The sequence below is a fragment of the Myotis nattereri genome, assembly GCF_964212035.1.
Source record: "Myotis nattereri genome assembly, chromosome: 3".
Lineage (NCBI taxonomy): Eukaryota > Metazoa > Chordata > Mammalia > Chiroptera > Vespertilionidae > Myotis > Myotis nattereri.
The window spans coordinates 138,019,184-138,041,427 of record NC_138077.1 but is presented as its reverse complement, the minus strand read 5'-3'; the positions used below and the strand labels follow the sequence as shown (position 1 = coordinate 138,041,427).

General features: G+C 36.3%; 1 protein-coding gene across 2 annotated transcripts in view; it reads left to right on the top strand.

Annotated features, from left to right (window-relative positions):
• DEK (DEK proto-oncogene) overlaps window positions 1–22,244 on the top strand; it is a 35,440-nt gene that overhangs the window by 11,419 nt on the left and 1,777 nt on the right. For both annotated transcript variants that reach the window (XM_081088473.1, XM_081088474.1), the window contains 5 exons: window positions 60–180; window positions 2,802–2,990; window positions 17,016–17,151; window positions 17,472–17,620; window positions 22,021–22,089. In XM_081088473.1, the coding sequence (XP_080944599.1) occupies window positions 60–180; window positions 2,802–2,990; window positions 17,016–17,151; window positions 17,472–17,620; window positions 22,021–22,089 (664 nt within the window). The remainder of the gene's footprint in view (window positions 1–59; window positions 181–2,801; window positions 2,991–17,015; window positions 17,152–17,471; window positions 17,621–22,020; window positions 22,090–22,244) is intronic.

Genomic DNA, 22,244 nt, shown 5'->3' with positions numbered 1-22,244 from the left:
GGAGATGTTTATAAACTTTCTTACATAATCACCTTGGTTTCTTTTATTTTCTTTTTCAGATTTAGAAATGCCATGTTAAAAAGCATCTGTGAGGTTCTTGATTTGGAGAGATCAGGTGTAAATAGTGAACTGGTGAAGAGGATCTTGAATTTCTTAATGCATCCAAAGCCTTCTGGCAAAGTGAGGACCAATTTTTATTATTTTAGTAACAAATCAATTATTTATAGCCTCTCCTTTTAAATTATTCTTTTAAAAATGGTGGTCCATGAAAAAAGGTAGCTAGCTTAGGTCACAATTCAATATGCAAGTGTATTTCTTGAGAAAACCAGCAAACTTCAATTTGTAGCCAGAGTTACTCTGTTGTACCTCCCATTTCGTTACACAGATATTCTAAAAACATATACTCAAAAAGTTTAGAGTAAATACAATTAATATTTACTGCTTCATCAGAGACATTTTTCAATGAAACACCTTTTCCCTCCTGCTAGTGTGTGGTTATGAGGAATAAGACTAGCAGTTTGCTGCCTCTGCTTGATTAGTAAGTACTAAGATGACTGCTGTTTTACCTTGGCTTTTCCATAATCCGTGAAAGAGCTAATTAATGTCTTGGTATTATGAAAATAGTTTTGACCTGTAGGCTTCTGAAAAGTTCTCAGGAAACCCCAGGGTCCACGAACCACACTTTTGAGAAGGACTTCCTTATGTTTTATCCTTCCTTATGGAAACTAACTCTTACATTCATTTTTCTTATTTGATTCTGATTACTGCTCAATCTAATGGTATCTTAAGCTATTTTCTATGCTACCATACACTTTTAAGAAAAACACTATAAATTCATTAGTACTAATTTTGTCTCCTATAATAATCTTAATATTGTTCTTTTGTATAGCTACCGTAATTAGTTGTTAATCAGATTTTGTTTACAAAAAGGGATGATGCCATTGACACTGGGTTTTTTTGTTTGGTTTTTTTTGAGAGAGAGAAAGAGAGAGACACATCTCATTGGTTACCTCCCAACGTGCCCCAGCTAGGGCCAAGGATCCAGCCTGCAATCAAGGTACTTGCCCTTGACTGGAATCAAACCCATGACTCTTCAGTCAAAGAGCCTCACACTCTATCCACTGAGTCAAACTGGCTAGGGCAACACTGGATTTTGATTAATAGATTCAACTAATTTTAAAACTAATATAGGAAAGTTCTAAAGCATTTATTATTACTATTTTTTTAATTAAAATCTTACTTTTGGAAGTTGCATTTTCTTGATTGGTTACTTGAATGATTTAACATTCAAGTTAAATTTTTCATTTCCCTGTATAGGTTTATTCAGTACCCATTCCAATCCTCATATTACTAATTCCATGTACATATTATAATCTCACTACCTGCATCTGATTCCTGAGTTGAGGAAGTAATATTTTCCTATTATACTTGAGTTCTGGATTTCAGATAGCGAATAGTGAGAGTTTAGACAGTTATCTTTTCTCCAGACAAAGAATCAGAGAATTTATCTAAATGGATTTGTTTCCTGGTAATGGTAAGAGTTCACATAACAAGGATATCTGTATTCATTCAAGGAATTTTCTTATAGAGAACTCCTCTGACAAATAAATTTGTTTCACTAACTTAAAATTCTGGAATGACCTAGATTGACTGCTTCCCCATCTGCTTTTTGAAGGGTAGGTTCTTTGATCAAGTTAGAGGCTATTCTGTACATTGTAGATTACCTGAAAACACTAAGTTACATAAGTAGCCACTTTTTAAAAAATTCTGTGCAGGTGAAAGTGACCCCTAAGACTGGAAGTTCCTGGGAGAGAAGGGAGCTGTGAGGGTCTGCTAGTTTCATAAAAAAATACTGCCTAAAGTTATCACTAACATTTATACAATTATGTATCTTAAGGTTATATGGAATTTTTCTTAATGTTTCTGTTTATTGCAGAAAATAACAGACAAAAATAAAAACAAAAGATACCCATAATTTTCAGAAATAAGTAATTTTTAAAAGATAAGTTTATCTTTTCAGATCCTTTTGCAGGGTTATTTATGGTTTTCAATTTTAGAAGTTAGCAAATTCTCCCCTAAGAAAGCACTTAAAAGTTAAATTTGTTGTTTAATATAATACTTTTCTTCACATGATCTTTTCATTTTAAATGTGTGTGCTTTAATTGAATATCAAAGTAAGAGCAATACACTGATTTTGTGGTTCTTAATTTATCAATTAACACGTTCAGTACTTACTACATATTTACAATCATGTGAGAATATAATCCTGACGTTATTGAAAGTAGAGCCCAGAGGTAATATGAATATAAACTACACAGTTCATAAATTCAGGGTGTATAAAGTGAAATTTCATTTAATTCATGCATGATTCTTCCCAGTCCTTTCATTGGAGGGCCCCCTAAAACAGGAAGCTTCTCTGACAGCAGCTGATGTTTATAGGAATGAAATACTAGTAAATTATAAGTCTGATTCAAAGTATTATCTTGATAAAGTGTAAATAACTGTTTGAACTTAACATGGTGTGTACTTGGGCTTCTAGTCCCATGTCAGAACATAGAATGCGTATTTAAACATTTGTGAAGAGTCTCTTGCCTAGGTGTTTAGAATACAAATGAAAAGGTATTGGTAGTTCAGACAAAAAAAGATTAATTTGACACATTGTTCAAGATAAATTATTCTCTAAAGCTGCGAAGCTTGGAAATAATACCTTGAGACAAACAAGAATTGAGTTGAGAAGTAGGTCTCAGAAATAGTTGATTGACTTGGAAATACCTCAATGGTGTTTATTTTATTTTATGCAGCCATTGCCAAAATCTAAAAAAACTTCTAGCAAAGGCAACAAAAAGGAACGGAACAGTTCTGGAATGGCAAGGAAAGCAAAGCGAACCAAATGTCCTGAGATTCTGTCAGATGAATCTAGCAGTGATGAAGAGGAAAAGAAAAACAAAGAAGAGTCTTCAGAGGATGAAGATAAAGAAAGTGAAGAGGAGGTAACATTTTAGTTTTTTTTGTTTTTTCATTTCTTTTCCTGGGGAGAGTTAAATATTCCTGCTATGTAATAGGTATAGCCAGAAAATAGATTCTAGGAACCATCAGTTCCATATTAGATGCTGTAAATTCTGAAGACATGTAGTTCAGTGTAAACCTTTTCTTTCCCTTTAACAAGCTTTTAGTTTTGTTGATATGCCAGAGTGTAAAAGTTGGAAAAGAGTGAGGTTAGTATGGAACTGAATTTGAGCCTGGGCCTTGACTAGAGTAGATCAAATGGGAAGGGAAGGCACAGGGGGAGGGGTACGTATCCTGAACAGGAACACAAAGGAGCAGATTTTTTGAGAATTTTCTTCAAAGTATATTAGTATATTACGATTATCTTGAACCATTTTATTCTGTTTCACACAAAAAACCAGGGGTTTAAGGACCACCATTTTTTTCTCAACTTGTTGGGGATTATTTAATGAGAATAACAGGATTTGAAGTTTGATTGGTGGACACGTTTTGTATCACTTAGGAATGCCTGCCATTTTCCTTTACTTACAAATCTTCGTAAATGTTGAATATTTTTAGTTTTCAAAGTGAAACTTCAGGAAGGGAAAAGGTGCTGAACCATTTAAAGGGTTAACTTTTCCCTTTCCTTTTTGTGTCTCTTCAGTCAAGTAGATGGGAAATAGGAAGTGATTTTCTATTGTTAATAGTCTTTTTGTAGACTCTTCACTGGTCAGAACTTACTTGCTCTATAAGTTGGGTAATGTACTTGGTCTTAGTTAGGATTTGATTAATGTGGCTTGACATTTTGGGCCAAAATGATTCTTCATTGTAGAGGACTGTCTTGTGTATTATAGAACATTTGACCACTAGGTGCCAGTAGCACACTTCCCCAATGTCCAGTTGTGAAAACCAAAAATGTCTCCAGACTTTGGTTTGGGGACAAACAAGTGTCTCCTGGGGGTGCAAAATCACCCAGTTGGTTCTAGAGGGAGTAAAGATGTTGTGAACTCTGGTTTTATATGTGTGTATCTTGTATAAATTTGCCTTTAGGTATTTAAAATCCATGCTTGTTTTAATGTCAAATTTTATAAAGACTTCAATAAAGCTAAGTTTGAAATGTTGCATAATTGAAAGAATATTACAAAGCCAGCAGTTGTTTCATAAATATTTATATACATAAAAGGCTAAGTTGACTCATGCATGCACGATACATATAAAGCTCTCGCACCAGTCGCATGTGTGTGTGTTGATCTGTCATTGTTGATGGTGAATTTGGTTGACACTTCTATTATAGAGAAAGGGCAAATAGCAATATTAAACTATTTCTTCTAATTAATTTCCTTTCAATGTGCATGAATCTATGCACTGGGACACTAGTCTTAATATATTTTTGGTGTAAAGCAAGATGAGTAATCTGAGCATTAAGGTTTTTTATAATTGATTTTAGGAAAATATGGGAGAAAAATGTTTGTTTATATGTGAATATGCAATAATGCCAATTTTGCAGTAATAGTGTTATTCCTCATTCACACAAATTTTTGGTTATCTACTGTGTGTATTCACTGTGCTTCCCCTAAAACCTTTTTAAAGGCAGAGTTAAAGCATGAAAAGTTGTCATAGACTATACACATCTGATTTTTTTTTGTAGAGGCACTATGATTATGAACATGGGCTTTGGAAACTATCTGGGTTCAAATCCCAGTTGTACCACTGTATGACTTTGGGCAAGTTACTTAAACTCTGTAACATCTGATTCCCTTCTGTAAAATGGGGATAATAATAGTAGCAGCCTCAAAAGGGTTGTAATAAATGATTTCATATAAAGCACTTAGAGCAGTGCTTGGCACAAGTACTGTCTAAGTATTAGCTGCTATTAGTAGTAGTAGTAAGCTGACCTTTAGGATTTCTAAATCCAGTCTTCCTGTCATTACTAAAGTACAGGAAGATTGTATTTAGAAAGGTTATTAATTTTCTCATTTGCTTTCCCAATTGTTTCATTGTTTTAAGTAGAATCAGTTGAAGTCTGTGAATATAGAGTACTCCTGATTTATAACCATATTGATTACTGGATAATGATCACAAGTGAAACTAGAAACCCAGGTCAAGTGATGAAAATACCTGGAGGAAAAAGGCAGTCTGAAGAATGCTTTTGTGGACATTAAATATATAAAGTTACATAATATAGAAGTTGTATCATTATGCCTATTTTCTGCTTCAGTTTTTCTGCTTGGGCTGATACAAGCAGACTTCATGAAATACAATGCCAACAAAACCTGGATTGAGATATGATGGGGCTAAATCTAATAAGCATAGAATTCTTCATTGCTCTAAAGACTTTCAAATTTAGGGCTATCTCCTCAAAAACTTTACTGCTGATTCTATTTCTATGAAACGTTCTGATTGCTTTGCAAGGTAAGTGCTAGCAGGAGGAACAATATTTCTGTGATAAATGGTTTTCTTTATTCCATTTTTTGATGACTTGGTTAAAGGCAACCTTGTCAGAGACTTCATAAATGGAGGTATTTTTGGTCAGTACCATGAAAGGAAGGACCTCTTTTCTAAGAGGCCATAAAGAAGAGTTTCACACCAATCAGAAAGGATATATGCACCCCTATGTTCATAGCAGCACAATTCACCATAGCTAAGATCTGGAAACAGCCTAAGTGCCCATCAGTAGATGAATGGATTAGAAAACTGTGGTACATCTACACGATGGAATACTATGCTGCTGTAAAAAGGAAGGAACTCTTACCATTTGCAACGTCATGGATGGAACTGGAGAGCATTATGCTAAGTGAAATAAGCCAGTCAATGAAGGAAAAATACCACATGATCTCACTCATTCATGGATAATAGAGACCATTATAAACTTTTGAACAATAATAGATACAGAGGCAGAGCAGCCTCAAACAGATTGTCAAACTGCAGCAGGAAGGCCGGGGAGGGTTGGGGGGCAGGAGGTAGGGGGGTAAGAGATCAACTAAAGGACTTGTATGCATGCATATAAGCATAACCAATGGACATAAGACACTGGGGGATAGGGGAGGCTAGGGGACTGTCTAGGGCGGGGTGATAAAATGGACACATATGTAATACCCGTTGTAATACTTTAAGCAATAAAAAAAATAAATAAATAAATAAAAAAAAGGAAAAAAAAAAAAAAGAAGAGTTTCAGTTGATTGGAAAAATGGTTGATTGCCTATAGATGGAATTTTTTGCAGATTTTTTTCATAGAAAATTACTAAGTTAATATTACTTACTCTCTTTATTTTCTGGAGTGAATTTTTCATAAATTAAGGCTTCTCCTTACTAAGATCAGTTGCATGTTCTATTTTAGATTCTTGGAGTAAATTATGAAGGTTAATTTGTTGGGTTTTTTAAATCCTCATCTGAGGATACATTTTCTCTTATTTTTTTAAAAGATTTTTCATTGATTTCTAGAGAGGGAGGGAGGGAAGGAGAAAGAGAAACATTGATGTGACAGTGGAACATCGATCGGCTGTCTCTTGCATGCTCCTTACTTAGGGATCAAGCCTACAATTCGAGTATGTGCCCTGACTGGAAATTGAACCAGCAGCCTTTCAGTGCATGGTGTGATGCTCCACTAACTAAGCCTCACTGACTAGGGCTGTTCTTGTTTTTTTAAAAGTCTTTTATAAGAAAATATGTCACATTAGTATGTTAGCTAGTAATTGGTAAGACATTGTGTTCAAGGTTCTCTATACCTGTACCTCTGTTTCTATGATATTCAGTGAGTGGTTCACAACAGTTTTTAATTCTCTGTTTCTTTGGAATTAACTCAAATAAGGTGCTCTTTCTCAGAATGACTTGGATAATTATATATATAAAAGGCTAATACAGGCAGTCCTCGGGTTATGTCGGACTTGATGTACGTCCTTTTGTGGTTACATCACCATCTCCCATTTACAGTATTTATTTAAAAAAAAAAAGTTCCGTCATTTCGACGTATATACATATGTGCTTTATGTTTTTTATTATTTATTTACCACAAATAAAAGTCAGGAATTGTTACATCTCTTTTAAATTTTTTTACTGTTTCACTTCATTATTGCTGTGTATGTGCTCCATCTGAGTGATGTAGGTGCTTATGTAGGTGGGTTCCAACTTACGGCGAAAATCGCATTACATTGCACAGTAGGAACAGATCTCCGACGTAACCCGAGGACCTACTAGATGCTAAGTGTCCGTCCTACCAGTCGCTATGACATGCATTGACCACCAGGGGGGGCAGACGCTCAACACAGAGAAATGGCATTGCAGACCTGGCGCCCACAAAGCAACACTCGGCTTCCCCCATGTGGGACCCAGGCCCCGCCACCACATGGAGCGACACCACACCAAATCACAGCCAATGCTGCCGAGATCCCATGGCACAAAATGCGGTCCACAGCCCAGCCCAGAAACAGTGGCAGTGGGCGCCGGGTAATGATGTCATGTAGCAACGCCCAGCTTTCTCTCCCTAGTGACTAGCTTCCTTGGAGTTTCTTCAGCCCAGGAACAAGACTTGCTTTAAAGCCAGGTGGAAACATTTTACACTTTAATCAAATGTCTGTGAAGTGTTTTCCCGTGCCTTATCTCATTTGATCTTCATAGAATTCCTGGAGTAGGTAGATAGGAGACTCGGTAGAATCCTATTTTCTTTTCATTAGCTGGAAAATGGAGATTTAGAAAGCTTAGAAACTTGACCCGACTGAAACAAAGTAAGAAATGGTGGACCTTGAAAACGACTTCAAGTTTTCTCACTGCACAGAATATAGTCCAACACTGCTACAATTAAATATTTTACCCTTTGTTCTCCCTTGTGATCTATAATAATAATCTGCTTTGTGTTGATATTTACTGCTGTGTTGCTGACGATTACCTGAAAGAGAAGTTGTGATGCTTCACCACTGGGCTGGGCTGGAAAAAGTTTAGCTACTAGTAAATCAAAAAGCAGATCTAATTAAGCAAGTTTATTGTGTGTGTGTGTGTGTGTGTGTGTGTGTATGTGTATAAAAGGCTAAGTTGACTTGCACATGGACAATACATATAAAGCTCTCGCTGGCGCCAATCACACACATTTGTTTTGATCTGTCGTTGATTGTGAATTTGGTTGACACTTCTATTATAGAGAAAGGGTGAAAAGCAATATTAAAATATTCTAATTAATTTCCTTTCATTGTGCACAAATTCATGCACCAGGCCTCTAGCTGTTTTATAAAAGCTGTTTTAAACTTTTTTATCATCTCAGCTCTGGGCCATTTGCAGAAGAGCAGTTTGGAAGCAGGAAGAAACTGGTAGATGAAGTTTCTTTTAAATGAGAGAATAGAAAAATGACAGGTTTAGTTTTTTTTTGTTTTTTGTTTTTCCTGTAAACTTACTCTGAAAAAGAACTGGTTCCCATATTGGATTAGCATCTTTAGGGAAATTCTGCTAAAGTGAACCAGTGAGATTAAATCATATTCGGGCAGGCCTTTCACAGATATTAGGTGTTAGGCACAGAGAAATCACTGGAGAATACAGAGAAAAGGGAGAAGCAGTGCTTTCCAGATTGGAGAAAATGAGTATTATAAATTTTTTAGACCCTTAAAGACATACTTAACTCCCCCCCCCCATTTTATCTATTACTTCTGTAGTTTTTGTTCCCTAGTTTTTTCTAACACTCTTACCTGTAGAAAAAATAAAACTGTATTTTTACTTTGTGAGTATTGAGAATGTATCTGAATATTCTAATATGAGTGAGGAATGTCTTCAGCTATAAATACTTTAAAAACCTCACTAATATGTCCAAAACAGAAGTTTCTTTTTCTTTCATGGCAAAAAGTCCACAGATAAGCAGTTATTGGCCAGCATACCATCCCAAGATAAAGGTATCAAGAATTGGGGTACCATTTTTCTCCCTGAGCCATCATCTTTATATGTGGCATTTAACCTTATGATTATAAAATGGTTGTTTTACCTTTAGGCATTGTTTCTCTGTTCTAGGTAAGAAAGAACAAAGAGCTTTCTTCTAGTGATTTTGGTTCCCCACTCCCCCTGAAGGGATTCCTTTTACTAGAGATCTCCATGTATATCGAATTGGCCAGAACTTTTATATGTGGCCACCTCTAGCTGAAAGGAAAGCTGTGAGATCCAAGTGTTACTTTCCTGCTTCTATAGGAGGAAGGCAAATAAAAAGGGATGTTGAGTGAGCTCTTCTACAATGTTTGCCAAATAAGAGAAACTTTGCATTATAATTTCTGGTAAACATATATTTGGACCATTTGAAAAAATACTCGGAAGTTGGTAAGGGTGAATGTGAAAGTTTTGTTAGCCCTTAATTATGTTCTAAAAAAAACCCACAAGAATTGCCCGGCCTGTGGCTTAGGTGGTTGAGCATCGTCCTGTGCCCCAAATGTTGCCAGTTTGATTGCCAGTTGGGGCATATACCTGGGTTGCAGGTTTAATTCCCAGTTGGTTCATGCATAGAAGGCAACCCAAATGACATTTCTCTCTTTCTCCCTTCCTCTCTCTAAGCTTGTCCTCAGGTGAGGATTAAAAAAAACAAAACAGATTTCTCACATCTCATAATTTGATCAGAGGGATTACAAAACCTTATAAACTATTAAACCTTTCATTGGAAGGCAAAGTTGAATAATCACCATAATAAAATCTATTTAGACTTAAACTTGTTTTTATAATCTTTTGTGAAATATAATAAGACTTGCACTTTCTTTACACTTGGCACTCTTGAGCTTTCTCAGCCAAGTTGTTTTAAGAATAGTGTATTTTAAGCTAATTTTAATTTTATTCATCTGTTCACCCAGTACAACCTTTCTGCTGTGAGGACAGGATTCTGGCTCTGTGACAGGCGTCTTTTTTGGAGACCCTTCTTCAAAGAGCCCTGCTGCCTATAAAAGATAGGTAAGCCTTCTCTCCCAAGATTTTTTTTTTTTTTTTTTTTGCCTTCCTTCAAAAAGTGCTCATGTCGTTCCTCTGATTTTATACCTTCACGGTTCTCAGAGACATGGAAAACCCCTTCAAATTTTTTTAAAATTATATTATTAATTAATCTTTTAAAAATGTAGATTATAGTACATTGTACTATCCAAAATTAATGGCAGCTGTTAATTCTTATCTGTTTTCCTTGAGCACTTCAAAAATAACTACAATACTGGATGGTCCTGATTGAATCTCTCACAGCATATTCAAAAATAGCAAGCCAGGATCTTAAAAATAAATCCACGACAATTTGGAAACTAACCTTTCCTTCTTTTTCTTTTAAACTTACCTAATTTTTTCTCATACATTTTGTTCAAAGACCAAAGTTTGGGGAATATGCTAAGTGCTGTTGGCGTTACAGAAGATACTTTCTAGCCAAAATATAGTTTGAGTGATATCTAATATAGAATTTTAGAAAATTATCGGTTGATGAGGGGAAGCTTTGGGGAGAAATGGAAGAAGTACCAGTTGAAATTCACCTTGGGAATAGAAAGTTCGACATGTGAACAAAGATGGGGAGCAGGAAAATACAGGGTACCTTTGACAAACACTTGCTTATGGTGTTAGATGCTGTGTCCAGAGTAAAGCAATGAGGTGAAGCTAGAGTAATGTAGGTTGAATGCAGACTAAGAACCCATGAGGTTGGGCATTGTGTAAATAATAAGACCTTTGGGGATAGATTCATCCTTCTCATCCATTCAAAGCCCACCCCTGCTGTATCCAATTATAATATATAATTGCTTTTTTCTCCCCGAGCTCTTCGCTCTGTGGGGAAAAAGAGGGACATGGCCTCTGATTTCCAGGAACTGGCAGTCTACCCGTGGAGAAGTACCACTTGTTCAGTAAGCATTTATTGGTACATTCAAGGAGGAGAAACTATTGGGTCGTGTACTTTCAGGTGTTGCATCTCATTTCGCCTTGACTCCATGAGAGCAGAGTGCATATCCTCCCATTCGTACTTTGAGGATACAATAAATATATAATGATTTTTTTAAATGCCTTCTCTGTATTACTCTTTCCAGAGCTGCTAATTCATGTAATTTTGTCTTCAGAATTCTCTGTGTAGAACTAGTGATTTAGATTCAAATTCGACTTTAAGCAATGGCTTTGGAAAGTTAATATGAGTATAAATCTACTTTTGCTTATAAGAACTTAAAAGTAAAAGCTATTGACATAAACTTTATAACGAGAAATTATCCTATTGATTTCTTCATCTGATTCCTGCTCTTTGCTTATATATATCTCCAGTAATTCATAAGCTAGACCAGGAGTTGGTAAACAGTGGTCTGTCCACCAGATTCATCTTGTGGCCTATTTTTGTACAGCCTGCAAACTGAAAACGGTTTTTCCACTTTTAAAATATTTGTAAAAAAACAAATGAAGAGAGTCAGCTGTGGGGCTTTTTAAAATATACAGGTGCCAAGGCCCCACCCATGATGATTTGATTTAATACTCTTTTTTTCCCCCTCTTAAATGTACACTCAATATAGGTAAGTTGTGCCAGAAGGCAATGCTATTAAAAACCAAGTTTGCTAATTGCTTTTAATAGAAAAACATGTTTATCTTAGCAAGCAGAGTGAACTAATGAAACATAAACTCGGGGTTACGTTTATATCTTTAAAGGTTATCTAGTCTCCACAGATATTTTCCCATCTCAATTTTCAAAATAATTACATAGTAACTACTAAGTGCTAGTTTTAAGCAATACTCTGGAAATCAAGAAATAAGACAGGGTCTCTACCCTTACGTAGTTCAATTTAGTTGGTCGGAGGGAGGAGGTCATGGATTGAAGAGAAAAGTACAGTAGAATATAACTTAGCTAAAAAGAGCTGTGGACAAGGTAATGTGGAAGCTCAGAAGACAGGGAGTATTTGCCTCTTTCTAGGGGCATGGGAGCAGAGATCCAAATAGGGAAACTTCATAGGTGGTTAACAGTTTGAGATGAACCTTGAAGGATAAGCAGGAGAGGTTGGCATAGCAAAAGAAAGGCATTTGGAGAACACTACTTATATAAAATTATATTACACCCATTTTAGCTTTAAAAAATGTTTTTAGAAGAAAGGATCTAGGGGGCCCATACAGGGTTTAGGGGTAAACTCAAAGACAGCCCTAATACAGAGTTTGGTTGTTCTTTGTTGCTGTTCTGTATTATCTGCCAACAATTTTTATTCTTTGTCATCATTAGTAATTTTGTGTGTAATGGGAAAAAAGTTAAGTTTAACAATATGATAAATAGGTTATGGTATCACTGGCCTACTCCTATAATTTAGTAGTTTCAACTCTGGCTTAAAGAAATATATAAGTAGGTTAGTCATTTCTATATGCAACTAATATGGTAGGCAGCACACTGGACTTAATCAAAGGTCTTGGTTCTTAATAGCTCTAAGACATTAACTCACATATATACGTGCCCTTGACCAGGAATTGAACCCAAAACCCTCTGACGGTCTGGCACTCTAACCACTGAGCACATGGCCACAGCACCTTTTAATTATATTTTTAACCACATCCTGGGTTCAGAGTAAACCTTGACCCTATGAATGATACAGAAGTGAACATGACAAGAAATATTTAAGTGGCTACTTTATGCCAAACACTTGTAGTTGCTAGGGACACAGAGGACTAAATAGATCAGTGATGGTGAACCTATGACACGTGTGTCAGAGGTGACGCGAACTCATTTCTTTGGTTGATTTTTCTTTGTTAAATGGCATTTAAATATATAAAATAAATATCAAAAATATAAGTCTTTGTTTTACTATGGTTGCAAATATCAAAAAATTTCTATATGTGACACAGCACCAGAGTTAAGTTAGGGTTTTTCAAAATGATGACACACTGAGCTCAAAAGGTTCGCCATCACTGAAATAAATAGATGGGTGTCTGTTATGAAGGAGATTGTCAGATCTATCCTTAAACTTGTAGTGGGGAAACTATGTAAATAACTGCAGTTTAATAAAAATGTATACATTAAATGCTTATTTTTTTTGCTGCCTTATGTGTATTTATGTATTTGATCCTCACAGAAATTTTACACGGTGGCCATAGGTCATCAAATCTATAATGCCTATAAGGCATCATTTTAATGTAAATTATAAAATATTCCCCAATATCAGAGATACACAAATGTGAAAAAGAGTGTTACATTTAGCCTTGTCTGGTATTACCTTTATTTCACAGATGAGGAAACAGGCACAGGGAAGGAAGGGTTATTTGCCTGAGAATGCAGAATTAATCACTGGTGGAGTCAGGACTTGAACCAGGAAGTTTAGCTCTAAAACCTGTGTTCTTATTCACTGCTTCACAATCCTTCCATGAAGAAGGTATAAATGAATTACATATAGGCCAAGTACTATGGGACTGTGGATTAATCAAATGGGTGGTATTATGAAAGATTTAGAGGAAGTGATTGATTATTGAGTTGGATTTAGAACCTTGAGTGCAATCTAAGTAGAGGAGGAGAAATGAAAGTAGTGGTGATTTGGAAGTTCATGCAAATTTTAAGTGGGCATGGTTTCACTTTCCTTCTCAGGTCTCCCAGGGCCTCTTTCCATTACCTCCAAAATTTCAGGTTACCTGTATTTGCCTTACCTGCCAAAAATTCTCTATACGGCCTATACCTAATAACTTACCTTCAGAGCGGCTGGTGTGGTTTTTTTAAAACCTATAAGACCAAAGCACAAGATGTGAGTTAATGAGTTACTTGACTGCCTCTCTCAGCTTGAAATGAAACCTTGAGGTATGCATATCTACACAGTTTAGTTATTTTACTCTCTAGTTTTTGCACTTTATCATGCTAACCTTTATCAGTCTAAAAAATGATACTTTACTGAATTCATACCTTTAATTTGTCACAGAATAATTTGTAACTGGTTTTTGAAGATAAGTGAAATTCAATATAAATAACAATTTGGATGGTGTGTCCAATCTTATCAGAACGTAATGAAATAAACATGATGTATCCTGGCTAGTTAATAAAAGTGTCATTGAGTCTATCTAACTGCTTTTTATTCTATGTATCTATTATATATATATCTGCCTTGCTTTTATTTTTTTTAAATATATTTTATTGATTTTTTACAGCGAGGAAGGGAGAGGGATAGAGAGTTAGAAACATCAATGAGAGAGGAACATCGATCAGCTGCCTCCTGCACACCCCCCACTGGGGATATGCCCGCAACCAAGGTACATGCCCTTGAGTGGAATCGAACCCGGGACCCTTTAGTCTGCAGGCCGACACTCTATACCACCCGTGGGCAAACTACGGCCCGCAGGCCGGATCCGGCCCGTTTGAAATGAATAAAACTATTGAAAAAAAAGACCGTACCCTTTTATGTAATGATGTTTACTTTGAATTTATATTAGTTCACACAAACACTCCCTCCATGCTTTTGTTCCGGCCCTCCGGTCCTGTATAAGAACCCATTGTAGCCCTCGAGTCAAAAAGTTTGCCCACCCCTGCTCTATCCACTGAGCCAGACTGGTCAGGGCTGCCTTGCCTTTAAAGAAAGCATGCATTTCAAGTTTTTGTAGGAAATTACATTTGCATAATGAAAGAATTTTACAAAAAGAAACACTTAAAATAGTAATAATATCTAATATTTATTAAGTGTTTTCTATATGCAGGACACCATTAAAGTACTTTCATGTATTAATGCATTTACTGTCCATGAAACCATAATTACTATTATTTCCCTTGTTTTGTAAATGAGGAAACCAGGGCCTAGAGATGTGCTGGGGCTAGAATTTGAAACCAGGAAGCTTGCCTCCAGATCCTACACTCTTGCCTATTATTTTGTACCTCTATAGTATTTTTGCAATCTGTTTGTTAATAGGTAAAAGACTAATTGTCTATTTAAAAAACTGTAGAACACTATTTCTTCTAGGTGATATTAAATATAGAATGAAGCATAGTTTTAATTGTCTGTACCATAGTAATTTTATGAAGATGGTTTGATTATCCTTTATCACTGCAAATTTTAAACTATTACTCCCAACCTGCAGGTTTTAAAATGGTGCCATACTGTGTGTGCCTTTAAAAATTTTAATGACAGCCTTAAATTATCTAATTTGAGGATAAAATAATAATGTTTATAACATTGTTTCCCCTTACTCGCCCTCTCCAACCCTTTCTATAATAATAACTTAGTTTCTTATAAACTATTTGAATGTGTTACAGGTCCAGATTTTATTACCCTCTGACTAAAGAGGGGTATTTAATAGTGATGATTTTATTCTATGTATTAAGTGCATCAACAGAACTTAGGAATTTTTAGTATTCCTTTTCAGGCCCTATTGTGGTTCTTATGAATTATGTGGATGCTTAATAAACTTAAAACTTAAGTTAATTACAGAAATTTGTGGTGAACCATTAATGACTTCTGAGCAACCCCTACTATCTAAAACATCTCTGAGAATTAGGAAATAAGTAAAAATGACTCTAAATAGCAAAAATCCATAGAAAAACTCATATACTTTACTTTTAGAAGTATGTCAGCTCCTTGACACCTCTGAAGTGCATTTTTTAGTGGTTCCCAGCTGACAGTATTACTGAGTTAATTCAAGGTGAAATTAGGCTTAAGTAAATATGTACAGTGATGGCAGCGGAGCAAGAGAAAAGATAAACACTAAAATCCAATGAATTGCACTTAGAAATTGCCTCTGAGCCTACTTAATTTTTGTAATAGGTTGCTCTATACACTTTAATTTTCCTTAAGGATAAATTCAACATAGTGTCTCTGCCCTTAAAGGAACAGATTGAATTATAATGATGATCAGAAATTGAGTGTAAAACATTTGCAGAAACATGTGATTTGCAGTAGTTTTGGTACATAAAGATCAGATTTTTAAGTTATCTTGGAATATTTGCTTATATACAATATTTATTCCTTTGGAAATGTTAATTCATTGGGGAATTCATGTTTTCTAATTTCATAGACCCTGGTTGAGACAAAGTAACTATAAATCAATATTGTCGTTTTAATTTATCCACATATTCTTTGCTTTTGTCTTATCAACTATGAGTTAGTATTTAAGAAAACAGCTTCTGAAGTCAGACTTATTTGAATCTCATTCTATTAGTTATGTGACTGTGGACAAAAACAACCTCTCTGAGCTTTAGTTTCCTCATTCTATATAATAAAAGGGTAATATGCAAATTGACCCTGACAACAGAAAGACTGGGAATGACTGGTCACTATGACACACACTGACCACCAGAGGGCAGACACTCAATGCAGGAGCTGCCCCCTGGTGGTCAGTGCACTCCCACAGGGGAAGCTCTGCTCAGCCACAAGCAAGGCTGCCAGCTGCCAGCACAGCGGTGGTAGCGGGAGCCTCTCCTGCCTCCTCAGCAGCGCTAAGGATGTGCAACTGCAGCTTCGACCTGCTCCCTGCTGGCAAGTGGACATCCAGGGCTCCCAGGCTGCCAGAGGGATGTCTGACTGCCAGCTTAGGCCCGATCCCCCCAGGGACATCCCCCAAGGTGGACATCCCCCAAGGGGTCCCAGACTGCGAGAGGGCACAGACAGAGCTGAGGGACCCACCCAAGTGCACAAATTTTTGTGCACCGGGCCTCTAGTATATTCATAAATAGTTACTTAGCAACTACTGTGCACCATGCACTATTTTAGGAGTGAGGGGATACATAGATGAACACGATGGTCAAAACAATCCCTGTCCTTATGGAATTTACATATGAATTGGGAGAGACTGACAGTAAATAACGGCATATTAATAGTAACCTGTATTAGAGTTTTTCAGGATCATGTGAGGTAATTAATGCACATAAAGTTTTCTGTCTAATAATGTGGAATAAATGTGGGCATCTATCATTTTTAGTGTTTGATTTTGACTTCACATGACTAGGCTTATTTGGCATAAAATTAAATTTGTTAGGCATATTAGTCATCTCAAATATTAATTAGTAATACTTTATTATTGGTGATACTGAAAACATTAATTTTCTCTAATGTTGATGGCTAAAGAGGAGTAGAGAGAGATGACATTTAATCTCATCAATGTGTATACTTTGCTTTCCTTTACAACAGCCACCAAAAAAGACATCTAAAAAAGAAAAACCTAAACAGAAAGCCACTTCTAAAAGTAAAAAATCTGTAAAGAATGCTAATGTGAAAAAGGCAGATAGCAGCACCACGAAGAAGAATCAAAACAGTTCCAAAAAAGGTATGTTAGAAATTATACATATTCAGCAACTTTAAAGATATAACATACATGCTGTAACGTACTTTGTAAGTGTTTAGAAAATAGTTAAACTCAGAAGAACATTGGGGAGGAAGTAGTACACCAGCTTTTTATCGTTTATAATTTTTCAAAATTGACATTTGTATGTTTTATAAGTAATTTATAGAGGTGATTTATAACTTTTTAAATCGAGGATCCCTTTGAGAATCTGATGACTGCTTATAGAATTTTTCCCAATATATATTGAATGGTAATTTACTATGTAAGAAAAATTTTATTCACATATAATGTCTTACTTTTAGAAAGTGAATCTGAGGATAGTTCAGATGATGAACCTTTAATTAAAAAACTGAAGAAACCTCCTACAGATGAAGAATTAAAGGAAACAGTAAAGAAATTATTGGCCAGTGCTAACTTGGAGGAAGTTACAATGAAACAGATTTGCAAAAAGGTAATTGAACAGGTGCTTGGATATGTTTGCTTTTATTCGAAAAATTCTTTCACCCATTATTCAGTTCGAAGCCAGATTCTTATATGCATTCATTCATTCATTGAACACATACTGTTGAACTACTACATGCCAGGCACTCTGTTTACAGGTCTGGGATAACCACATTAAATACAGTAAGTCAAAGCCTCTGCTCTTTGGAGTTGTTTCATAAATAACAGTAAAATGTACACAGTGAATAAAGTGCTACATTCCAAACTGCATAGGAAGCTATCTTTTCCTGATCTAGAAACTTTTTATTGATGCATCTTTAGATTATGTTAGTTTTACAAAGCAAAATTCTATGGCCCACCTGATTTTCAGTCCGTGTTACTATGATACAGAGTTGTTATAGATTAGGTACTTAGCTCAGACTTCTGTGACATTCTGATACTTCTCAGGAATAAAATGATCAAGTCTTGAGTATGATTCCATATTCTACCTCAATATTGGGAAATTTTAGAATTTGGTTTCTTACAGTAAAATGAAATTGAAATTTGAAATGTATCAATTGTGAAATATTCTATACCTTCTAAAGTCATTCATTTATCATTTTTTAATTTATTCGTTCAGTACTCACTGAGTCTCTACTACATAATCAGTTCCTGGGATAAATGTTAGAGGTAGAGCTCGAGAAGACATTACTTTGCTTTAGGGAGCTATCATTTCACTTTCAAGTCCAGTGGAATTGAAAGACATCCGTTTTAGTAATTAGAGTACAACTAGAGGCCCAATGCACAAAATTCGTGCAAGGGGCTCAGCCCTCGCAGCTGCTGCGGCTTCCCTCAGCCCTTGCAGCCCCAACTTCCTCCGGAAGGTCGTTTGGCTGTCCGGTCTAATTAGCATATTACATTTTTTTTATTATAGATGTTTGAGGGTTCTGTTGGAAGAGTGAAAAAAGTGCTACAGCACTATCCAACTTGGGATTGAGAGGGAGGGGGTTGTGGAATTCTGGAAAAGCACCTTGGAAGAGATCTTAGAGGATTAGCTGTCCCATACAGTTGAGGAACATTGACACATTCACAAAATGTGACAAATAATGACTGAAGAATAGTGATTAGTTTAATTTGTCTGAAGACTAGAGTTGGCAGGAAGTCGCAGGTTAGAAAATACTAGTTTTTCAGTTCCTGAGTATGCCATGTTACAGAGTTTGGTTTTCTTCCTGAAACTAATAGGGAATTGGGAGGTTGGGTAGGTTATTGAGCTATTTGGGAGGGTCGTAACTCAGTCAGGTTTTATTTTTTAATAGTTATCCCAGACACATCAGGACAGACTGGTGAAAATAACATGAGAGACAAGAAACCCAGTTCATGTCATAGTCAGAGCTATTGGGTTGGCACAATCCAAGTCAGATATCAAGACAGCCTGGTCAAAAGTAGGATAAGAATTGGGTGCATTAGGGAACAGAATAAAAGGTATACTTTTTGAGAAAAGATGAGTTTTGTTCTAGACATTTTAAGATGGGGGTGCTTAGAACATTAAAGTGAGAGAAATTCTGAACATTGTAGTTCTCCAAATTAGGAGAGAAACCTAGTCTAGGATATTGCTGCGAGTTAAAGCCAGAAATATAGATCGGCTGCCCACGGAAGAAGACGAAGGGTGAGAAACGCAAAGGACAGAGTCCTGGAGAGGTAATTTCCACATACAAGAATCTATAGAGTTAGTAGTAGAGGCAAGGCCGGAGCGTGGTGCTATGAAAGCCAAGAGGAAACATTTTCAAGGGCGAGGAGTAGTGCCAGTTAAGAAAAAGGAGTCAGCTTACATGGGGCAGTGGGTATGGAAAAGCAAACATGTCCTTCAAACAGATGAAAACATGCATAGCCTTCCCTAAACTAATGAAGATAGAAATTAAAAGGGAATACTTTTGTTTATTAGCTTGACAAAATATTTATGAAGAATAAAAGTTTTCATGGTTGGCAAGGATAAAGGGAAACATTTTCTCATGCTTTAAGATGTAAACGCTTTGGAGAACAATTAGGTATTATCTTAAAATTTAAATTGCAAATACCCTTTAACCTAGCAATTCCATTTCTAGGTGTCTATTCTAAAGATATAGTCACATCTGCACAAAATGATTACAATAATGTTCAACATGTCTAATACTGAAAAGTCAGAAACCACGTAAATGGCCTTCCATAGGGAAATTATTAAATTGGTAACCACATCCATATTTTTGGAATACTTTGTAGCAGTTGAAAAGAACATGGAAAAATTTTGCAGGTATTGTCAACATTTTAAAACATAGAATACTATCCCATTTATCTAAATGCAGAAAGACTATATTGCCATTGTGTACATTTGTGTATAAACTCATTTTACAAGGAAGATCTGGAAGAATACACAGCAAACTGATAACTGGTTTCCTCTGAGGAGAGGGGGGATGAGGGCAGAGTAGAGGGAAACTAGTTTTGTCCCTTTGAATGTTTGTTTTTTGAGCACATTCATGTAATTTTAAACAGGGATCATTACTATGGAGAGGTCAAGTGAGGAGGACTTGAGGGTTTTTTGGACTGGACAATTAGGAGATAATTGTTCACATAAGAGCAATTTAAATGGGTGGTAAATGAATAATGAGGAAAGTGAATGAATTTAAGCTTCTGTTTGAAGCAGCTTGCCTAAGGAGGGAAATAGATGAGGGAAGTGGATGCAAGTTAGTAAAATACTAAAGTCAGGGAGAGAAAGTGCAAGCATGTGTTAGACTGCTGGGAATGAAGCAGCTGAAGACTTAGGAGAGGAGGGATGGCTGTCTGCAGAGGGACAGGAAATGGCGAGTTGAACCTAGACACGGGTAAACTGGAGGGAAAGAGGTATGTCAGAAAGTTGAAAAATTTGTAATACTACTTGGCTGAGAACAGGAATGTGGGACACTTGTGTAAGTGGATGAAATTGCCATTGACAGGAGGAATGAAAGGAACTGCTTAGAAATACTTGGGATTGCTGGGGAGGCTCTGACATTGAATACCATGGACTTAATAGTTAAACAGGATCAGTCTTCAAAGTGGTTACATGTTCCCACAGCAATCTTTTCTCTGGGCCTAACCATAGAAAAGTTGGTAGACCAGTTCAGGTTTGGAGGTTTGTAGAGAATGAACAAAAGACAGGAGTGTAAATGATTGACTATATTTTCAGGGATTGGCAAACTAGCTTGTGAGCCAATTCCATCTCACTGTTTTTGTATTGTAACCCAGCCATGCCCATTCATTTAAGTATTATTGCCTATGGCAGCTTTCACACTGCAATGACATAGTTCAGCGGTTCTCAACCTGTGGGTCGCAACCCCTTTGGGGGTCGAACGACCCTTTCACAGGGGTCGCCTAAATACATCGTGCATATCAGATATTTACATTACGATTCATAACAGTAGCAAAATTACAGTTAAGAAGTAGCAACGAAAATAATTTTATGGTTGGGGGTCACCACAACATGAGAAACTGTATTAGAAGGTCGCAGCATTAGGAAGGTTGAGAACCACTGACATAGTTGATATGACAGAAAATGTATTGCTGGAAAAGCTGAAAAAATTTATGAATCTGGTCCTTTAAAGAAAAGTGTGCTGACCTTGAACTACACCACAGGAGTGAAGCTGGCAGGGTGCATATGGAGTCAGGACTAGAAGTCATTGTAAAGTCAAGCAGCCGGTATCCTATATAATAAAAGGCCAGTGACCATAACGGTGTAACAACCAGAACGACCTATCAACCAGTCGCTATGAGGTGCATTGACCACCTCTCCGTCCCTCCCCGCTGGCCCACAGGCTCTGATCGCCTGATGGCAAATGGGTAACCGGGTTGGGCAGCAGCGGGGCGGGACTGGGGACTGGCCAGTGGGCAGAAAATGGCCCTGATCGCAGGCTAGGCCTAGGGACCCTACCCGCACACGATTTCGTGCGTTGGGCCTCTAGTCGGGTTGATAAAAGGGAAATTTAGAGTAAGATTTTAGGAGTAGAGGACTCCTAAGACCCGCCGGGTCTGAGTGATTCAGCTTTGAGGAGGGGATTGCACAATAAATAAAGTACACTAGAGTTCAAGTTGAATTATAAGTAATTGGATGATATAACAGAAGAAAATGAGAATATCTCTGAAGAATATCTCACCTGCCAAAATAAAGAATTCAGTTCTACCTAGATGTTTTCCTCACCTATGTTTATTGTTAATGCAACTGATATTTCCAGTTTAAAACAGAGTCCTTGCATGCTACTTTATTTTCTCTATATAGAGTATTATTAAAACTCATTTGCAAGGGAATTCTCTAGTGAACCAGAGTACTATTAGAATATACATGCAGCTATTTATATATACATTTCTTTTTTGTCCGAAGATAGAGCATTATTGGATTTTTAACATAGTTTTTCCTTTTCACCACAGGTATATGAAAATTACCCTGCTTATGATTTAACTGAAAGAAAAGGTTTCATAAAAACAACTGTTAAAGAGGTAAATATATTCACCGTTTCTAACTTTGATCATTTGCGACATAAGAGACAAAGAAATGTATATCAGAATTGCATATTTTTCAAACTATCTGACTCAATAACACATTTGATCCTCAAATTTCCTCAAAATAGATGGGGAAAGATATTTCTTTTTAT